At 41.7% G+C, this 20,525-nt stretch overlaps 1 protein-coding gene across 1 annotated transcript in view; it reads left to right on the top strand.

Moving 5' to 3' along the window:
* The first annotated feature begins 6,746 nt into the window (after window positions 1–6,746).
* Window positions 6,747–20,525, top strand: part of LOC128686144 (RCC1-like G exchanging factor-like protein) — a 37,591-nt gene continuing 23,812 nt past the window's right edge. Inside the window, exons 1-3 of the mRNA XM_070083114.1 lie at window positions 6,747–6,815; window positions 6,924–7,161; window positions 8,890–9,048. Coding sequence (XP_069939215.1) covers window positions 6,747–6,815; window positions 6,924–7,161; window positions 8,890–9,048 — 466 coding nt within the window. The remainder of the gene's footprint in view (window positions 6,816–6,923; window positions 7,162–8,889; window positions 9,049–20,525) is intronic.

Below are 20,525 nucleotides of genomic sequence, written 5' to 3' on the forward strand. Positions count from 1 at the left end.
GTTATCCTCATAACCTTACTCTTTCCTGTATTCACCTTTAATTTTCTTCTTTTGCACACCCTTCCAAATTCATCCACCAATCTCTGCAACTTCTCTTCAGAATCTCCCAAGAGCACAGTGTCATCAGAAAAGAGCAGCTGTGACAACTCCCACTTTGTGTGTGATTCTTTATCTTTTAACTCCACGCCTCTTGCCAAGACCCTCGCATTTACTTCTCTTACAACCCATCTATAAATATATTAAACAACCACGGTGACATCACACATACTTGTCTAAGGCCTACTTTTACTGGGAAATAATTTCCCTCTTTCCTACATACTCTAACTTGAGCCTCACTATCCTCGTAAAAACTCTTCACTGCTTTCAGTTACCTACCTCCTACACCATACACTTGCAACATCTGCCACATTGCCCCCCTATCCACCCTGTCATACGCCTTTTCCAAATCCATAAATGCCACAAAGACCTCTTTAGCCTTATCTAAATACTGTTCACTTATATGTTTCACTGTAAACACCTGGTCCACACACCCCCTACCTTTCCTAAAGCCTCCTTGTTCATCTGCTATCCTATTCTCCGTCTTACTCTTAATTCTTTCAATAATAACTCTACCATACACTTTACCAGGTATACTCAGCAGACTTATCCCCCTATAATTTTTGCACTCTCTTTTATCCCCTTTGCCTTTATACAAAGGAACTATGCATGCTCTCTGCCAATCCCTAGGTATCTTACCCTCTTCCATACATTTATTAAATAATTGCACCAACCACACCAAAACTATATCCCCACCTGCTTTTAACATTTCTATCTTTATCCCATCAATCCCGGCTGCCTTACCCCCTTTCATTTTACCTACTGCCTCACGAACTTCCCCCACACTCACAACTGGCTCTTCCTCACTCCTACAAGATGTTATTCCTCCTTGTCCTATGCACGAAATCACAGCTTCCCTATCTTCATCAACATTTAACAATTCCTCAAAATATTCCCTCTATCTTCCCAATACCTCTAACTCTCCATTTAATAACTCTCCTCTCCTATTTTTAACTGACAAATCCATTTGTTCTCTAGGCTTTCTTAACTTGTTAATCTCACTCCAAAACTTTTTCTTATTTTCAACAAAATTTGTTGATAACATCTCACCCACTCTCTCATTTGCTCTCTTTTTACATTGCTTCACCACTCTCTTAACCTCTCTCTTTTTCTCCATATACTCTTCCCTCCTTGCATCACTTCTACTTTGTAAAAACTTCTCTTATGCTAACTTTATTTATATATATATATATATATATATATATATATATATATATATATATATATATATATATATATATATATATATATATATATACACACACACACACACACACACACACACACACACACACACACACACATACACACACACACACACACACACACACACACACACACATACATACATACATACATACATACATACATACATACATAGGACCCCCGGTTCGCGATGCTATCTGTATCCAATAAATCCGGTATCCGATGCATTATATCGAAAAAAATTTGCCTCGGTTCCCGTTACAAAACCTGGTATGCAATGCAATTCGTACGAGATGTGTCCACATGTGGCCTGAACTGCCCCGTGTGCCAGTGTTTACAAGCCAGCTAGTGTGCGTGCATCTAAGGATACATTCGGTACATTCCATATTATCACTGTTTTTGGTGCTTGTTTCTGCAAAATAAGTCACCATGGGCCCCAAGAAAGCTTCTAGTGCCAACCCTTCGAGACCAAGGGTGAAAATGACTATTGAAATTAAGAAAGAGATAGTTGCAAAGTACAAAAGTGGAGTGCGTGTGTTGGAGCTGGCCAAGTTGTATAGTAAATCCCAATCAACGATCTCTACTATAGTGAGCAGGAAAATGGCAATCAAGGAAGCTGTTCTTGCAAAAGGTGCAACTGTGATTACGAAACAGCGACCGTAAGTGTTAGAAAATGTTGAGAGACTGTTATTGGTGTGGATAAATGAAAAACAGATAGCAGGAGATAGCATCTCTCAAGTGATCATTTGTGGAAAGGCTAGGCAGCTGCATGACAATTTGGTAAAGAAATTGCCTGCAACTAGTGGTGATGTGAGTGAATTTAAGGCCAGCAAAGGTTGGTTTGAAAGATTTAAGAATCGTAGTGGCATACATAGTGTGATTAGGCATGGTGAGGCTGCCAGTTCAGACCAAAAAGCAGCTGAAAAGTATGTGAAAGAATTCAAGGGTTTGTAGATGAATGGTTCAGAGAACCGACATGTTGATAAATTAGACACATGTGCAACTCTTGGGTATCTTTATAACGTTTCGCCACACAGTGGCTTCATCAGTCCATACAAAGGAGAATCTTGAAGAATAGGAGGAGAATGAGGTAATCAGTCCCTCAACCTTGAGTCGATGTGGTCAGTCCATCAATCTTGAATAGAATACGGCATACGTGCTGAGAAGGAGCTTATAAACCGTTGGCAGGAGAGGTGCAGCAGTCAGAGGTAGTGTAACATTCGTTCAATGTTGAAGTAGGTCGTGCCCAAGAATTAGGCAAGCGAAGAATTCCCAAGTATTAAGATCCCAAGAAGATGCAGTGTCTGACAGGTTTGTAGATGAATGGTTCAGAGAACCGACATGTTGATAAATTAGACACATGTGCAACTCTTGGGTATCTTTATAACGTTTTGCCACACAGTGGCTTCATCAGTCCATGCAAAGGAGAATCTTGAAGAATAGGAGGAGAATGAGGTAATCAGTCCCTCAACCTTGAGTCGATGTGGTCAGTCCATCAATCTTGAATAGAATACGGCATACGTGCTGAGAAGGAGCTTATAAACCGTTGGCAGGAGAGGTGCAGCAGTCAGAGGTAGTGTAACATTCGTTCAATGTTGAAGTAGGTCGTGCCCAAGAATTAGGCAAGCGAAGAATTCCCAAGTATTAAGATCCCAAGATACTTGGGAATTCTTCGCTTGCCTAATTCTTGGGCACGACCTACTTCAACATTGAACGAATGTTACACTACCTCTGACTGCTGCACCTCTCCTGCCAACGGTTTATAAGCTCCTTCTCAGCACGTATGCCGTATTCTATTCAAGATTGATGGACTGACCACATCGACTCAAGGTTGAGGGACTGATTACCTCATTCTCCTCCTATTCTTCAAGATTCTCCTTTGTATGGACTGATGAAGCCACTGTGTGGCGAAACGTTATAAAGATACCCAAGAGTTGCACATGTGTCTAATTTATCAACATGTCGGTTCTCTGAACCATTCATCTACAAACCTGTCAGACACTGCATCTTCTTGGGATCTTAATACTTGGGAATTCTTCGCTTGCCTAATTCTTGGGCACGACCTACTTCAACATTGAACGAATGTTACACTACCTCTGACTGCTGCACCTCTCCTGCCAACGGTTTATAAGCTCCTTCTCAGCACGTATGCCGTATTCTATTCAAGATTGATGGACTGACCACATCGACTCAAGGTTGAGGGACTGATTACCTCATTCTCCTCCTATTCTTCAAGATTCTCCTTTGTATGGACTGATGAAGCCACTGTGTGGCGAAACGTTATAAAGATACCCAAGAGTTGCACATGTGTCTAATTTATCAATTCAAGGGTTACATAGACAGTGAAGACTTGAAACCTCAAGTCCTAATGGAGGGGGATTTCCCTTCTAAACAATAGGTTCAACACACTCCCCTCCTCCCATCCCATCAATCATCACCAGATCTTCATTAAAGGTAAGTGTCAATTATTCTATTGTTGTTATTCTATTGTTATTGTTGTTATTGTAATTATTCTATTGCATTAAACTTAATATTTCATGTGGTAAAAGTTTTTTTTTTCATACTTATGGGTGTCTTGCACAGATTGACCCTTTGACTGTCGCGGCCGTATATATACGTTTACGAGGTACCGTGTTTTCGTATATATACTCATAAATTCTAGCGGCTTCAAATCAGGCAGGAGAAAGCTGGTAGGCCCACATGTGAGAGAATGGGTCTGTGTGGTCAGTGTGCACCATATAAAAAAAATCCTGGAGCACGCAGTGCATAATGAGAAAATAAAACTCCGACTGTTTTTTTAATTAAAATGCCGACTTTGTGGTCTATTTTCGTAAAGCATTTGTGGTTGTATTTTCGTTTTCTTGGTCTCATTTGATAGAATGGAAACTATATTATAGAAATAGAGTTGATTTTGATTAATTTTACTATAAAAAGAACCTGGAAATGGAGCACAAAGTACGGGAAATGTTTGATTTTTGCCGATGTTCAAAAGTAAACAAATGATGTCATTGTCCAATAAATGTCCAAATATCCATTCTAATATGCAGTCATGAATGGGTTGATGTAATTTTTACAATTATTACAGTATTGCAGTAGTCTGCATAACAGTAAATCTATTTTTTGTTTGAATAAAATTTCAAAATAAAAAGCAAGAGTAATATCAGAGGGGCCTGTAGACATGACTGATGAACAAAGAAAATGTTATTTTAGAGCCAGGAATGTCTGCATTGTTCATTCTGGTCCTTATTTTGAAATTGTCATATTTTTTTAATTTTCGTGAAATTGTCCAAATTGCAAATTTCTGACCATGTTATTGGGTAATTGAATTCGGTAAATGGGCAGTTTCTTGTACTCAATCGCTGGAAAAAATGGAGTTCTGAAGAAATAGCTATGATCTTGGTTGACTGGAATAATGGAATTAGCCGAAAATAGGGCTCAAAGTGGGCAAAATCGCCGATTTGTAAATATCGCAGAGGTCGCTAACTTCACGAGAACGTAATTCCATCAGTTTTCCATTAAATTTCGTTTTTTTGGTGTCTTTACAATCGGGAAAAGATTATCATTTCATAAGAAAAAATAATTTTTTTTTTTTAAATTTTGCGACACCAGGAGACACCTCAGGATTGGGGGTTGCGACAGTCAAAGGGTTAATTTGATTTCCATTATTTCTTATGGGGAAAATTGATTCGCTTTCTGATAATTTTGGTTTACGATGAGGTCTCAGGAACGGATTAATATCATGAACCGGGGCTCCACTGTACATATATACAGGTACCATCCAACTTACAACCAAGCTTGGCTCTGACCAACCGGTCGTAAGTCAAAATGGACGTAAGTCGAACCTTTGAAAATTGCCGACATACTGGGTAGGGCATAATGTCAAACATTTCCTATATAAACTACCTACATAATACTGTAATGTAATGTACAATCATTATTTCATTCTTTTTACCATAATTTACTTCTATTGTTATATTTTAATTATTTATTTACTGTATATAATGTATACATGGTAGTGAACTGTATTGTAAATTTTACATCGCATACAGTATCATATGTTACTGTTATCTTTATGTATTGTCGACACAGTGGAATGGGAGAATAACACTGGTAGTGTCATCCTGCCAGAATGTAGTATAACCTATACCCTAAGTAAAGAGAAACAATTCTGGAACATGTGTAATACGTATCCGGCTGGCTGGCTGACTGGCTGGGTGGCCGGGTGGGTGGGTGGTTGGCTGACTGGCTGACTGAATATGGCTCTCTCTGTCTCTGTATCTCTCTCTCTCTCTTTATCTCTCTCTCTCTCTCTGTATCTCTCTATCTCTGTATCTCTCTCTCTCTCTCTCTCTCTCACAGGTACACATAAGTAAAGTTATCATACATAGTATAAATTACCTAGGATAACCCAAAAAATCCAGACAGTGCTATACAGTGGATCTGTGCTCCAGTGCTCTAAATTAATAATAATATTAATTATTATTATTACAATAATATATATGTACTAATATTAATAATATTATTATTAAACTATAATATAATAATCGTGTAATATCTGTAGTCTTAGTGTAGAGTGAGAGGTGAGTAAACAAGAATAAATGAATAAACGAGAGAGAGAATGAAAGTGTAGAAGGTTCGCAAGTTATGTAAACAAACGTTGTTGTTGTTACCAGCCTGGACACAAATGGTTTTTGTTCACTCTGTCAGGCCGACCAGAAAAACATCTCATATTTGTTAATTTATATGCTTATATGTTATGTAGCATGTTTATTATATAATTTTGAAAAAATCATAGATGGATTAAGCAAAATGTCTATATTAACATTTTATACACATTTAATGCGCCTCAGTGATTATTATTGTGTTATTATCATTATTAATATGGCGTCTTCAATTACACTCTTAATGAGTGGCTCTGACACAGACAAGCAGACAGAAAGACAGACACAGGTAGACAAAGACAGACACACAGGTAGACACAGACACACAGGTAGACACAGACACACAGGTAGACAGAAAGACAGACACACAGGTAAACAGAAAGACACACACACAGGTAAACAGAAAGACACACACACAGGTAGACAGAAAGACACACACACACAGGTAGACATAAGACAGATACACAGGTAGACAAAGACAGACACACAGGTAGACAGAAAGACAGACACACAGGTAGACAGAAAGATAAACAGACACACAGAGATACAGACAGACACAGATATACAGACAGACAGATACAGACAGGTTTATGTGCAACAGTGAAAACAAATAGAGTTCGAGAGTAAGAGCCTTTCTTACCACAATCTCCAGTGCAAGATTCAGACTTCATCTTAGGGGCCATGGTGAAATTTACTGTCCAGTTAGTACAGTTAATACAGTATGATGCTGCTGATAGGGCAGGGTTACTCAAACTGATGCTGCCTGCATGACGCATTGCCGCCATGAGTATCATCAAATATTGTACAGCGGTGTGCATCAGCCAGCCCAGCCCAGCTGCCAGATGCACGGTCGTGAGTCGAGTGGATGTATGTCGAGCAGGTCGTAAGTCGGATGGTAGGTGTGTGTGTGTGTGTGTGTATATATATATATACATGTATATATAAGAAAAAGTACCATAGCTTGGAGTAAATTTATCATATTTTCAACAGAACAGTGTCCTTATTAGAGGCTTTCTTCCTCACAGCTTGTTTCTAAGTGAAGATGGAGTGGTGTATTCATGTGGCTGGGGAGCTGATGGTCAGACAGGTAGAGGGCGCTATAATAATGAGCCTTGTGTTGGCCCGGTTATCGGAGATGTTGTTGGAGAAAAAATTGTTAAAGTGTCGTGTAGAGCAGACTGTGCTTTAGCTTTAAGTGGTAAGTTGTCATCAATATAGCATGAATAATGTACCTGAATATTGCTTTGTCTAAGATTTCATATATTCTAGTTTGCAAAACTCTAATATAGATAAATCACAATATAGCAGTAACTATATTAACAAGCTAGTCATATTTGTACTAGACAAATTATAGAATTAATTTGTGTTGAATTCATTCATAGTAATGAACACTTCTCCTGCCAAGTAATAATTCACATGGAGACAGAAACTTGTAAAATAAAGTTGGTCTGTATATTTTAACCCTTTGACTGTCGCGGCCGTCTTATGAGGTACCGTGTTTGACGTATATATACTCATGAATTCTAGCAGCTTCAAATCAAGCAGGAGAAAGCTGGTAGGCCCACATGTGAGAGAATGGGTCTGTGTGGTCAGTGTGCACCACATAAAAAAAATCCTGGAGCACGCAGTGCATAATGAGAAAAAAAAACTCCGACCTTTTTTTTTTAATTAAAATGCCGACTTAGTGGTCTATTTTTGTATAGTATTTATGGGTGTATTCTCATTTTCTTGGTCTCGTTTGATAGAATGGAAAACATATTATAGAAATAGAGGTGATTTTGATTGATTTTACTATAAAAAGAACCTGGAAATGGAGCTCAAAGTAGGGGAAATGTTTGATTTTTGCCAATGTTCAAAAGTAAACAAATGATGTCATTGTCCAATAAATGTCCAACTAGCTATTCTAATATGTAGTCATGAATGGGTTGATGTTATTTATACAATTATTACAGTTTTGCAGTAGTCTGCATAATAGTAAGTCTTCTATTATTTGTTTGAATAAAAATTCAAAATAGAAAGCAAGAGTAATATCAGAGGGGCCTGGAGGCATGACTGATGAACAAAGAAAATGTTATTTTAGAGCCAGGAATGTCTGCCTTGTTCATTCTGGACCTTATTTTGAAATTGTCATATTTTTTAATTTTTGTGAAATTGGCCAAATTGCAAATTTCTGACCACATTATTGGGTAGTTGAAATTGGTAAATGGGCAGTTTCTTGTACTCAGTCGATAGAAAAAATGGAGTTCTAAAGAAATAGCTATGAGTTTCGTCGACTGGAACAACGTTATTAGCCGAAAATAGGGCTCAAAGTGGGCGACGCCGATTTGTAAATATCGCCGAGGTTGCTAACTTCCCAAGAGCATAATTCCATCAGTTTTCCATCAAATTTCGTTTTTTTGGTGTCATTACAATCGGGAAATGATTCTCTATCATTTAATAGAAAAATTTTTTTTTTTTTTTAAATTTTGCGACACCAGGAGACAGACACCTCAGGATTGGGGGTTGCGACAGTCAAGGGGTTAATCAACTGAAATCCACTTCAGCAGCTGAAGAGGACTCCAGTTGGGGGTAGAAATGTACAAGTATCTGTCTCCACATGGGTTATTGTTTAGCAAGAATGGATTTTGTTTATTTTACTATAATTTCTGCATGATCTAAAATGTTTTTGAAGACTGATTTTGTAAGCAATACAAAAATACATTGTCTAGAATTGGTATATTTATGAAACAGGATTGTACAGTAGTAAACTGATGCTTGTAAGTACTATTCAGTACAGTACTTCCAATTTTAGCCTTATATATATGAAATTCTTGTAGACTGATAAATCTCAAATTGTGTTGGAAATTTTGTATTTGAACACAAATCTACTGTACTAGTATATAGTATATATGTACTTTTGTGTCTAAAAATATATTTAAACTTTCAGATAAAGGGGAGATATTTGGTTGGGGAAATTCAGAATATCATCAGCTAAATTCAGTGACAGATGACATGCAAATTCATACTGCAAAGAAACTCAGTTTTCCTGGTATAGGAAAAGTGCTGGATGTTGCATCTGCAGGAACCATGTGCTTGCTGATTAATGGTATGTTATTTCATGAGAGCACTAAACCCATATCAATCATATAGCATCTTGGAGAATGAGAGACAGTCAGGTTCGATCCAAGGAAATGAAGGGTAGCTCCAATTCTTTGGATCAAGAGCCCTTCATTTGTATTAAGGCACCTCTCTTCTTTTTAAAAGATTAATGGTATGTTACATTTCATAGGTATTCCTGTAGGGTATGAATTGTAACCTATAACGTGTTGACATTTCATAGGTATTCCTGTAGGGTATGAATTGTAACCTATAACGTGTTGAATTTTATTTATATCTCTCATTCAGTACAGGTTGGCCATCACTAATCTGGTGTCATCGGGACCTGTAGGGTGCTGGATTAGCGACTTTGATGGATTACAGAGTGGTTAGATTAGAATACACTTAACCAAACAGCAGTATTTATGCATTGGTGATTTCACCCAATTTATGCCCTATTTTTGGCCCATTCCATTGTTCTAGTCTATCAAACTCAAAGCTATTTTGCTAGTATTCCTTCTATTCTCTCGATTGAGTACAAGAAACCACCCATTCACCTATTTCAGCTACTCAGTAAAAAGGTCAGAAACTGGCAATTTGGCCAATTTCACACAAATTTCAAAAGATGCCAGTTTCAAAATAGAGCTCAGAATAAACAATGCAGACATTCCTGGCACTAAAATAAAATTTTCTCTGTTCATTAGTCATGGCTCCAGGCTCCTCTTATATTACTCTTGCTTTCCATTTTGAATTTTTATTCACACAAAAAAACAGAAGATTTACTATTATGCAGACTACTGCATTATTGTAATAATTGTATAAATAATGTCAACCCATTTGTAACTGCATATTAGACTGGCCGGTTGGACATGTATTAGACGGTGACGTCATTTGTTTACTCTTGAACATCGGCAAAACTCGAACATTTCTGATACTTTGAGCTCAATTTCAAGGTACTTTTCGTTGTGAAGCTTATCAAAACTATATATATTTCTATAATATATCTTCCATTCTATCAAATGAGATAAAAAAAAGAGACTACAACCATAAAAACTATACAAAAATATACCACTAAAGGGCAGCTAATTTCTGAGAAGTGAACTCCAATATTTATAATCTGATTTCTTTCATTTTTGGTGTACGTTAAGAAGCATCTTTCTATCATACATTGCTCAAGTTTCAGTAAGATAGCCCAACACACTACTGAGAAAAAAACATTTACCAAAAATCGTATATGGCAAGCCCAAGCCAGGTACTGGAAATAAGTCACTTTGTCTGACTTTTTTTGGGTTATCCTAGGTTCTATACACATACAGTGGACCCCCGCGTACCGTTGGCATCACATAACGTTAAATCCGCATACCGATACATTTTATCGCTAAGATTTTGCCTCGCATACCGCTGAAAAACCCGCTCAACACTATTCATCCGAGACGCGTCTAATGTGCGGCCTGAGCCAGCCTCACATGTTCCACCGGTGGCATTGTTTACAAGCCAGCCTCCGCAGTAACATCCAAGCATACAGCGTTTTTGGTGATTTTATCTGCAAAATAAGTGACCATGGGCCCCAAGAAAGCTTCTAGTGCCAACCCTGTGGTAAAAAGGGTGAGAAATATTATCGAAATACTGTGGTACCATGGTCAACTGCTGCTGCTGCTGCTGCTGCTGCACTGTCAGCTGCTGCTGCTGCTGTACCACTGTCAGCTGCTGCTGCTGCTGCTGTTGTAGTACTGTCTGCTGCTGCTGTAGCACTGTCAGCTGCTGCTGCACTGTCAGCTGCTGCTGCTGCTGTAGCACTGTCAGCTGCTGCTGCTGCTGCTGTAGCACTGTCAGCTGCTGCTGGTGCTGTACCACCGTCAGCTGCTGCTGCTGCTGTAGTACCGTCTGCTGCTGCTGCTACTGCTGTAGCATCGTCTGCTGCTGCTGTAGCATCGTCTGCTGCTGCTGTAGTACTGTCAGCTGCTGCTGTAGCACTGTCAGCTGCTGCTGCTGTAGCACTGTCAGCTGCTGCTGCTGTAGCACTGTCAGCTGCTGCTGCTGTAGCACTGTCAGCTGCTGCTGCTGTAGCACTGTCAGCTGCTGCTGCTGTAGCACTGTCAGGTGCTGCTGCTGCTGCTGTAGCACAGTTGTTGGTGTGGCTTATTGAGAATACCAAGAAACAATTAACCCCAGAGGGTTAGCCACCCAGGATAACCCAAAAAAGTCAGTGTCATCGAAGACTGTCTAACTTATTTCCATTGGGGTCCTTAATCTTGTCTCCCAGAATGCAACCCACACCAGTCGACTAACACCCAGGTGAACAGGGAAAAACGCCTGGAACTAGTGCTCATATTGGTGAATTTAAAGCCAGCAAAGGTTGGTTTGAGAGATTTAAGAATCGTAGTGGCATACGCAGTGTGATAAGACCTGTTCTGGAAGAAAATGCCAAACAGGACCTACAGTACTCAGGAGGAAAAGGCACTCCCAGGACACAGTGTCTCATCAGTCATTGCTGCATCTTCAATAAAAGTATCATTTATTCTTCATTTAGTAGAGTAGTACATGCACAATATACAGTGGACCCCCGCTTAACGATCACCTCCAAATGCGACCAATTATGTAAGTATATTTATGTAAGTGCGTTTGTACGTGTATGTTTGGGGGTCTGAAATGGACTAATCTACTTCACAATATTCCTTATGGGAAAAAATTCGGTCAGTACTGGCACCTGAACATACTACTGGAATGAAAAAAGTTCGTTAACCGGGGGTCCACTGTACATGTATACTGTGCATGTACTACTCTACTAATGTGCATGTATCCTTCTCTTTGTGTGCAGGAAAATGTATATTTCATGTGGTAAAATTTTTTTTTTCATACTTTTGGGTGTCTTGCACGGATTAATTTGATTTCCATTATTTCTTATGGGGAAAATTCATTCGCATAACGATAATTTCACATAACAATGAGCTCTCATGAACGGATTAATATCGTTATGCGGGGGTCCACTGTATGCTGCTATGTGTGATAATCTGTGTAACTGTATTTATGTATACCTGAATAAACTTACACACAAATCAAAAACAAATTGTGATATTTCAAAAATAACCTCACCAGTTTGTAAAACAATCATTCTTTTATGTTGTCTGTGAATTATTATTATTATTATCAAAAAGAAGCGCTAAACCACAAGGGTTATACAGCGCTGCAGGGCAAGGAAGGATGTGAGGGTATTGGGTAGCAAGAGGGAAAGGGGTGATTATTAGGTTATGGAGTACAGTGGGGCAGTGGATAGTGCAGGGGTAGAGGGTAGCAATAAATTGAGGTAGAAAGGACTGAGGGGAGTGCTAAGGGTATCATCATCAGAGTTTGTGGAGTAAATCAGTTGCTGTCAAAAAGTCCATGAGAGAGTCCAGATTGAAGGAGGGTCCATCAGCAAGAAGGGAAGGTAAAGACAGGGCAGCAGAGCGGAGACAACGTTGGAGGTAAATTCTGCATGCTCGTTGATAGTGGGCAGTCCAACAGAATGTGGCTAACAGATACTGGAACCTGACAATTCTCACAGAGAGGAATAGGGCGCCTCTCCACAAGATACCCGTGAGTAAGACGAGTGTGGCCAATGCGAAAACGGGAGAGAGTAGTCTCCCAACCTTGACATTGATGACAAGATGATGGCCAGTAACCTATACTCTGTTTAATAGAATGAAGTTTGTTATAGAGCACATCAGACTAATGTTGTTGCCAACGGGTGTGAAGGTGGGTAGCAATTACAGCAAAATAGTCCGTGAATGGAACACCTCTATCTGAAACTGGGAGGTCATGTACTGCTGACCGCACAGCAGTGTCTGCCTGTTCATTGCCCTGTACGTCAACATGACCAGGGACCCAACAAAAAACAATATCATTTTGCTTGGTAGAGATACGGTGTAACCAAAGTTGGATACGAAGAACTAGGGGTGAGGTGTATCAAATTTTCGTATAGCCTGTAAAACACTAAGGGAGTCTGAAACAACCACAAGTGGTGACACAGGCATAGATGCAATAGGGATAAGCGCTGCAAGAATGGCATACAATTCAGCAGTAAAAATGCTAGCCGAGGGCAGTAAATGCCCTCGCACGACACTGTTCGGAAACACTGCTACGAATCCAACGCCATCAGAAGACTTAGAACCATCGGTGTACATGTACTGCAATGGCATGAGAATGAGAGCGGAAGTGGTCAAGAAAAAGAGAGTGGGAAGCTGCCATAGGCAGTTGGGCTTTTGCACATGGCAGTGAGAAAGAACAGACACGAACAGCTGGAACTTCCCATGGGGGTAGGGAAAACTGAGATGCTATATGAACATAGAAAGGTAGTAACTGAAGGGAAGACAAGAGTGAATGTAGGCAAAGAGAAAAGGGATGGAGTAAACAGGGGCGATGAACAAATAAAGAATGACTACTAACATCAGTGACTATTCTATATATGGAAGGATTGTGGAGATCATGAGAGCGAACATAACAGCAAAGGCAATGAGCATCACAGCGATTGGACAAGGATGGAATATTTGCTTCTGCATAGAGACTGAACAGGTGAAGAGCGAAAAGCACCGAGGCATAAACATAATCCCTGATGATGGATGGGATTAAGGATAGAGAGAGTAGCAGGAGAGGCTGCTGAATAGATCTGGTCACCATCATCGAGTTTCGATAAAATTAGGGCCGAATGATGGTGAAGGAGAGTTCTACGATCAGCTCCCCATGAAAGATGAGCGAGGGTTTTAAGAAGGTTCAGCCGGCTGTGACAAGTTGCCTTCAGAGAGGTAATGTGAGGTTTCCAGGATAACCTACGGTCAAACAGAAGGCCTAGAAACCTGACCCTATCACGTTCTGGGATACGTGAGCCGTAGAGGTACAACGGATGATCAGAGATGACAGAATGTCTAGTGAAAGTAATTTGGTGAGTGGCCCAATTGGAAACACAGTTGACCTCAGGCTAGAGAGAAACTGCAATGAGGTGACAGTCAGCATCTGCACAAGCTATGGCGAAGTCACCAACATAGTGATGACCAAATACAGTGGACCCCCGGTTCGCGATGCTATCGGTATCCGATAAATCTGGTAACCGATGCATTATATCGCAGAAAATTTGCCTCGCTTCCCGATACAAAATCCAGTATGCGATGTGGTTCGTACGAGACGTGTCCATGTGTGGCCTGATCTGCCCAGTGTGTGCCAGTGTTTACAAGCCAGCCAGTGTGCGTGCATCTAAGGATACATTCAGTACATTCCATATTATCACTGTTTTTGGTGCCTGTTTTTGCAAAATAAGTCACCATGGGCCCCAAGAAAGCTCCCAGTGCCAACCCTTTGAGACCAGATTAAGGAAATCTGTGCAAAGTGGCTTGAAGTGCAAACCTTCATGGATGAAAATCACCCTCAGACAGCTATTGCAAGCCATGCTGGTGACTATTATATTGACAATGTTGTGAACCACTTCAGGAAAGTCATAAAGGAACGAGAGGTACAGGCCTCTATGGATAGATATGTTGTGCGACAGAGGTCCAGTGACTCTCAACCTGGTCCTAGTGGCATTAAAAGAAGAAGGGAAGTAACCCCGGAAAAGGACTTGCTACCTCAAGTCCTAATGGAGGGGATTCCCCTTCTAAATGCTAACACCATCCACACACTCCCCTCCTCCCATCCCATCAATCATCACCAGATCTTCATTAAAGGTAAGTGTCAATTATTCTTTCGTTATTTATTGTTATTTATTGTTATTGTTGTTATTGTAATTACTATTCTGTTGCACTAAACTTAATATTTCATGTGGTAAAAGTTTTTTTTTTTTCATAATTTTGGGTGTCTTGCACGGATTAATTTGATTTCCATTATTTCTTATGGGGAAAATTGATTCGCTTTCCGATATTTTTGGTTTACGATGAGCTCTCAGGAACGGATTAGTATCGCGAACCGGGGGTCCACTGTATTGGATGGAAGAATCGAGGCCAAATCATTTATAGCAAGGAGAAAAAGTGTTGTGCTCAGAACACATCCCTGGGGGACACCTTCGGCTTGGACCAAGTCCAGGGAGAGAATATTATTAACCCGGACACAGAAATGTCTGTCAGTTAAGAAGGTCTTAAGGAAGGATGGTAGATTGCCTCGGAGGCCTAAGGAGTGGGCTTGGGCCAAAATATTATACCTCCAAGTTCTGTTGCATGCCTTCTCAAGGTCAAAAAATATGGCAATAACCGAGTAGTTATTCGTAAAGGCTTTACGAACATAGGTATCCAAGCGTAGTAAGGGGGTCAATGGTAGAACGGCCCTTATGAAAGCCATATTGACTAGTGGAGAGACGGTTGTGCGTCTCTGAATACCACATTAAACGTCGATTTACCAGACATTCCGTCACCTTGCAAACTGCACTGGTAAGAGCAATGAGGCGATAGTGGGAGGCATCGTGTCCAGTAGTACCCGGTTTGCGGAAAGGGAGAACAATGGCAGATTTCCACAGCTGGAGAAGAACTCCTTGTGACCAAATGAGATTAAAGAGTCATAAGAGGACTGCAAGGGCTGACTGATGTAAATGTTGTAACATTCGAATGTGAATGCCGTCAGGCCCAGCTGCCGATGATCGGCAGGCTGAGAGTGTTGCCTCCAGTTCCAGAAGTGTAAAAGGCACACTATAAGATTCTTCTTTGAGAGAAGAAAAGTCAAAGGGTGCTAACTCACTGGCAGACTTTGAGGAAACAAATGAGGGGCATAGATGGAACCCCTGAGAAATACGGACCAGATGATTACCAATTTCAACACCAGCAACCCGCAGAACAGGAGCCAGGTTGGGAGAGTATTTACCACTCATTTTCCGTACTTTTTTCCAGACTGCACTCATAGAGGAAGCAGAGGTGATGGTGGAAACAGAATCTCACCAGCAAGTGACACGGCGAGCGACTGCTCGCTTCTTAAAATCAAGAAGTCTCTCTGTGGTTCTATTGTACCGGTACCTACCCCACGTAGCGCGTTTCAAACGTACTGCCCGAGCACAAGCAGGAGACCACCAAGGCACGCACTTCTGAGAATGCCTGCCCGAGGTATAGAATGTGAAGCTGCTGTTAAAACTGAGGTCGAGAAGAGGTGTAAAAGCTCATCAATGGAGGACGAAGAAGGAACCCCACTAAAAGCAGTTAGTTGTGAGTAAAGGACCCAATTTGCTTGATCAAATTGCCAGCGTGGGCTACGAGAAGGAGAAGTAAGAATGATTGGAAAATAATCGCTGTCATGTAAGTCCGGGAGGACAGACCAGGTGAAGTCTAGTGCAGTGGAGGAAAAGCAGACCGAGAGATCGATGCAAGAGAGAGAATGAGTACGAGGATCATAATGGGTGGGAGAGCCCGTATTTAAAACATGGAGGGGGAGAGAAGTGACAAAAGTCTCCAACTGAATGCCACAGGAGCCACAGTGAGACCCCTCCCCACCCAGAGAAAATGGTGGGCATTAAAATTGCCAAGTAACAGAAGTGGTTGCAGTAAGGAAGAAACCAGAAATGCAACATCAGGGATAGATAAGGCGTGAGAAGGAGAGAGATAAAAGAACAGAATGTATACCTCTTATTCAAGTGCATAGATACAGGCTGCAGTGTAATGCAGTGAAGTATGAACAAAGAGTGGACGGTATGGAATACTGGTGCATATAAGAAGTGCACTTTCATTAAAGGTTCCATCGGGAAAAGGAGCCGATGAATATAAGAAATCATAGCCCGAGATGGGATGGATAACAGTGGAGTGTAATTTGGGTTCTTGTAAGCAGACACAAATGGAAAAACTGAGAGAGCAACACCTGGAGGTCACCCCAGTTACCTCTGAGGCTGCTGATATTCCACTGTAAATAAGCCATGATTTGCAAAAAGAAAAATACAAGAAATCTAGAGGTATACACAAATAACCCGCACATAAAAGAGAGAAGCTTACGACGACGTTTCGGTCCGGCTTGGACCATTGACAAAGTCACACTAACCAGAGGGGGGGGAGCAGGTTATTTGTGTATCGTTCCAGTCACGGTATTGTGCCTTTTTTTTTTGTTAATCTAGAGGTAGAGGTATCTACAGACTAGTAGGGTTAGAAAAGTCCGCATGCGGAGGTAGCGGAAGACTTTTAAGCAGCGAAGGATTGGGACGCTGCGAAGAAAGGGGTCATGCAGACGGAGAAGCGGGAAGAGGAGGAACAGGAGGTGGATCAGTGTCCATCAATGGTCTAGTCTCCCCTGTATATTCAGAGATTGCTTCAAGTGTTTCTGAGGACAAGGAAGTTGTACGTGGTACAGTATTGGAGAGGGAAGAAGGAGGGCAAGTAAAGATCGGGGAAACGTTGGACTGTACCAAAGTAGGGGGGGACGAAAGGTAGAGGGAACTTGAGAAGCTTGGGAAAGGACATCTGGAGAGGTAGTGACCTGGGAAGGGGCAGAAGAAGAAACTTGGAAGGGGACAGGGGAAGAAGGTACTATACGAGGAGGAGGATGAACCTCCACACTCATAACAGAGCTAGGTAGAGGTGAAGAACTGGGTACGGAAACTGGGAAGGAAAAATGAGCAGGTTGCAGAAAGGAAGGAGGGGTGAAAGGAGATTTTAACAATGGGGGTGTTTTGGGCTTCTGAGGAGAGGGGCGATGGGGAGTAGGTGTTGTACAAGGTCTCGTAGACACAGAAACTTGTGAGTGAGAAGAGGAAGAGGTGAAAACAGAATGGGGCGCCGAGGTAGGGACCTCTGAGCCCAGGACAGCAAAAGAATTAGTCGGGTGACTGCGGAAGGGGTGACCACAGAGGAGGCTGCAGAAGTGGGGACCCCAGAGGAGGGAGGACGTTTAGTAACTCGAGAATAAGAGATGCGGGGAAGTTTCCCTTGGAGGCATAGATGAGAGACTGCCATAGCATACAGGAAGCCTTCTGCCTCTGAGACAATGGGTTTCACGTTCATTCGAGTATACGTACTTGGCACCAGCGAGAGTAAGACGGGTGAGCCTCACAGCAATTAAGGCAAGAGGGAGGGAGACTACAAGACGTATTGGTATGGTCATCAGCATCGCAGACTGGGAATTCAGTGATGGACCTGCAATATTTTGCTGGATGACCAAAACGCCAGCAATTTCTACACTGTTGTGGTGTAGGGATCACCTTTCGAACTTGTAAATGGTGTCCCGCTATATATACAGAGGACAGAAGCTCACGGCAGTCAAAAGTTAAGCAAGCTACATTGCATGGGTATCGTCTCCACCTGCAGGCAGAAAGGACATAAGTGTCTACTTTGATGATTGGGAGGTCTTGGAGGTCTAGTTGTTCCAGAATGTCATTGCCACATGTTTGGAAATTCTGTTGGACAATGGTATGAGGTAGAATGACAGTACCACTACAAAAATTGAGAGAAAGATGTTTTTCAATAGTTACAGGGATAGTATCAATAGTTGTAAAGAGAGAGAGATCGTGAGCTGGGTAGCATAGAGGGAGAAGCCGGAAGCATAGTCAAAGAAGAGCGGAAGTCAGACGTATCGAAGGCGTCAGTCAAAACCCTGGTACCTGGACCAGGCATCAAAACAGCACCAGCAGGAGGTACAGGGGCATGAGAAATGTCCGAAGAGTAGTCAAATAATGAGGCAGGGTCAGAACAGGGTGCCATATCAGAAAGGGGCCTGGGGGGAGCAGGTTCGTGAATTGGGAACTCCATGCTTAGGTCACTCCTTTTTTTTTTTTTTTTAGAAAAAAAGAAAGGAAAGAAAATAAAAAAAACTAAAAGGGGGGGGGAGTGGAGGAATAGCTCCTCAGAGGAAGGAAAGGGCCATAAATCTCCCTCCGTGCCCAAGAGGACCTCAGCACCACAGGTAGTGCAGATGTGGCATGGAACCCGTGCCATACCCTACCCTTCCTGCCAGTAAACCAGCAATTCGGGATAGCCTCACATCCACCGAGCGACCTGAGTGGACAAAAGAGAGGGTGGCCGGACACCCACCACAAAGCATACCTAATTGGCTACCACCCCCCGGAATCTGAAAGGTAGCCTCCAGAGATACACCTGTCACCTGAAAGACACCCAAAGCCATCCCCCGGGAGACCGGAGAGGGATCGGGACATTCCCAGGTGATCCAGATTCCACGGCAAACTACACCACTGCCAAGGACGACATCAACGGAATGGGATGGACCCCGATACCCTTCCCACTACCTAGGAACCAGAGTGCCTGTGGGAAGAATCCCAAAGGCCAAAAATAGGAAGGGAATAAGGGAGGGATGGGGAGGAGGAAAGGAAAAAAGGGAGGATGGGTTAGGGAAGGGGGGATTAAGGGGTAATTAGGTTCAGTCTGAGGGAGGAGACCAAAAGGTCTAATTCCTCAGACCAAGAGCCTCTTCACTGCACCAAGGAGCCCCGCTTGAAGAGGTGTTGTCTGTGAAATTCATTGCATTCTTATCATTATTAACCCATTAACCCTTTGACTGTTTCCAACATATAAATACGTCTTACGAGCCAATGTTTCTGACGTATTTATACGCATAAATTCTAGCAGCTTCAAATCAAGCAGGAGAAAGCTGGTAGGCCCACATGTGAGAGAATGGGTCTTCATGGTCAGTGTGCACCATATAAAAAAAATCGGGGAGCCAGTGGTGCATTGTGGGAATGCCATTTCAGTTGTCCATTTTCAGCATGTCTAGCGGTAAGAAATATGTGATTCCCCAGCAAATCTGGGACTTTTCTCTTCCCAAGTGATGCTCTAACACAGATGGAAGTGTCAGTGAAGATCAATTTCATGATTTGGAGGAGTTTGAGACCAAAAGCAATGGAGGAGGAGGAAGGGAGGAAGAGGAGGAGGAGGGGAGGAAGAGGAGGAGGAGGAGGAGGAGGAGGAGGAGGAGGAGAAGAGGAGGAGGAGGAGGAGAAGAGGAGGAGGAGGAGGAAGAAGAAGAATAAGATGTAATAATATTGTTCCCTTGAAGCAAGAAAAAAAAAAGTCCACCCCATGACAGTGACAAGATAAGGGGAGATAACATCTGAAAAGAGCTGACTTTGATGAGCGTAAACGAGGGTAGAGCTAAGGAAATATTACATGACCATCGCCCTCCCTTTGTTTTTGCTGGTACACAAACATTTCTGTCTGTCTATTTGTCTGTCTGTCAAGCTCCCTGTCTGTCCATCTAGCTCTCTGTCTCAGAGAGAGCCACAAGACTGTGTCATCACTTTTACTCACATCTTCAAGCAGAGTATAGCACTTTGTCTGGATTTCTTGGGTTATCCTAGGTAATTTACACTATGTATACTTGTATTTATGTGTACCTGTGAGACAGAGATAGGCAGACAGATAGAAAGAGAGACAGATTGAAAGATATAGAATGAGGGAGAAAGATAATTAGATAGAATGGAGGAGGGGAAGCAGCATCCGACCCCATTGTTTTGACAGGCAGGAGGGGGAGTGAGTAATGAGACAATATGTCACTTTGACAGCTGCCGACTTCTGACTCAAAACAATTATAAGCCACATACTCGCACAC

This window comes from Cherax quadricarinatus, chromosome 9 (genome assembly GCF_038502225.1).
Source record: "Cherax quadricarinatus isolate ZL_2023a chromosome 9, ASM3850222v1, whole genome shotgun sequence".
NCBI lineage: Eukaryota > Metazoa > Arthropoda > Malacostraca > Decapoda > Parastacidae > Cherax > Cherax quadricarinatus.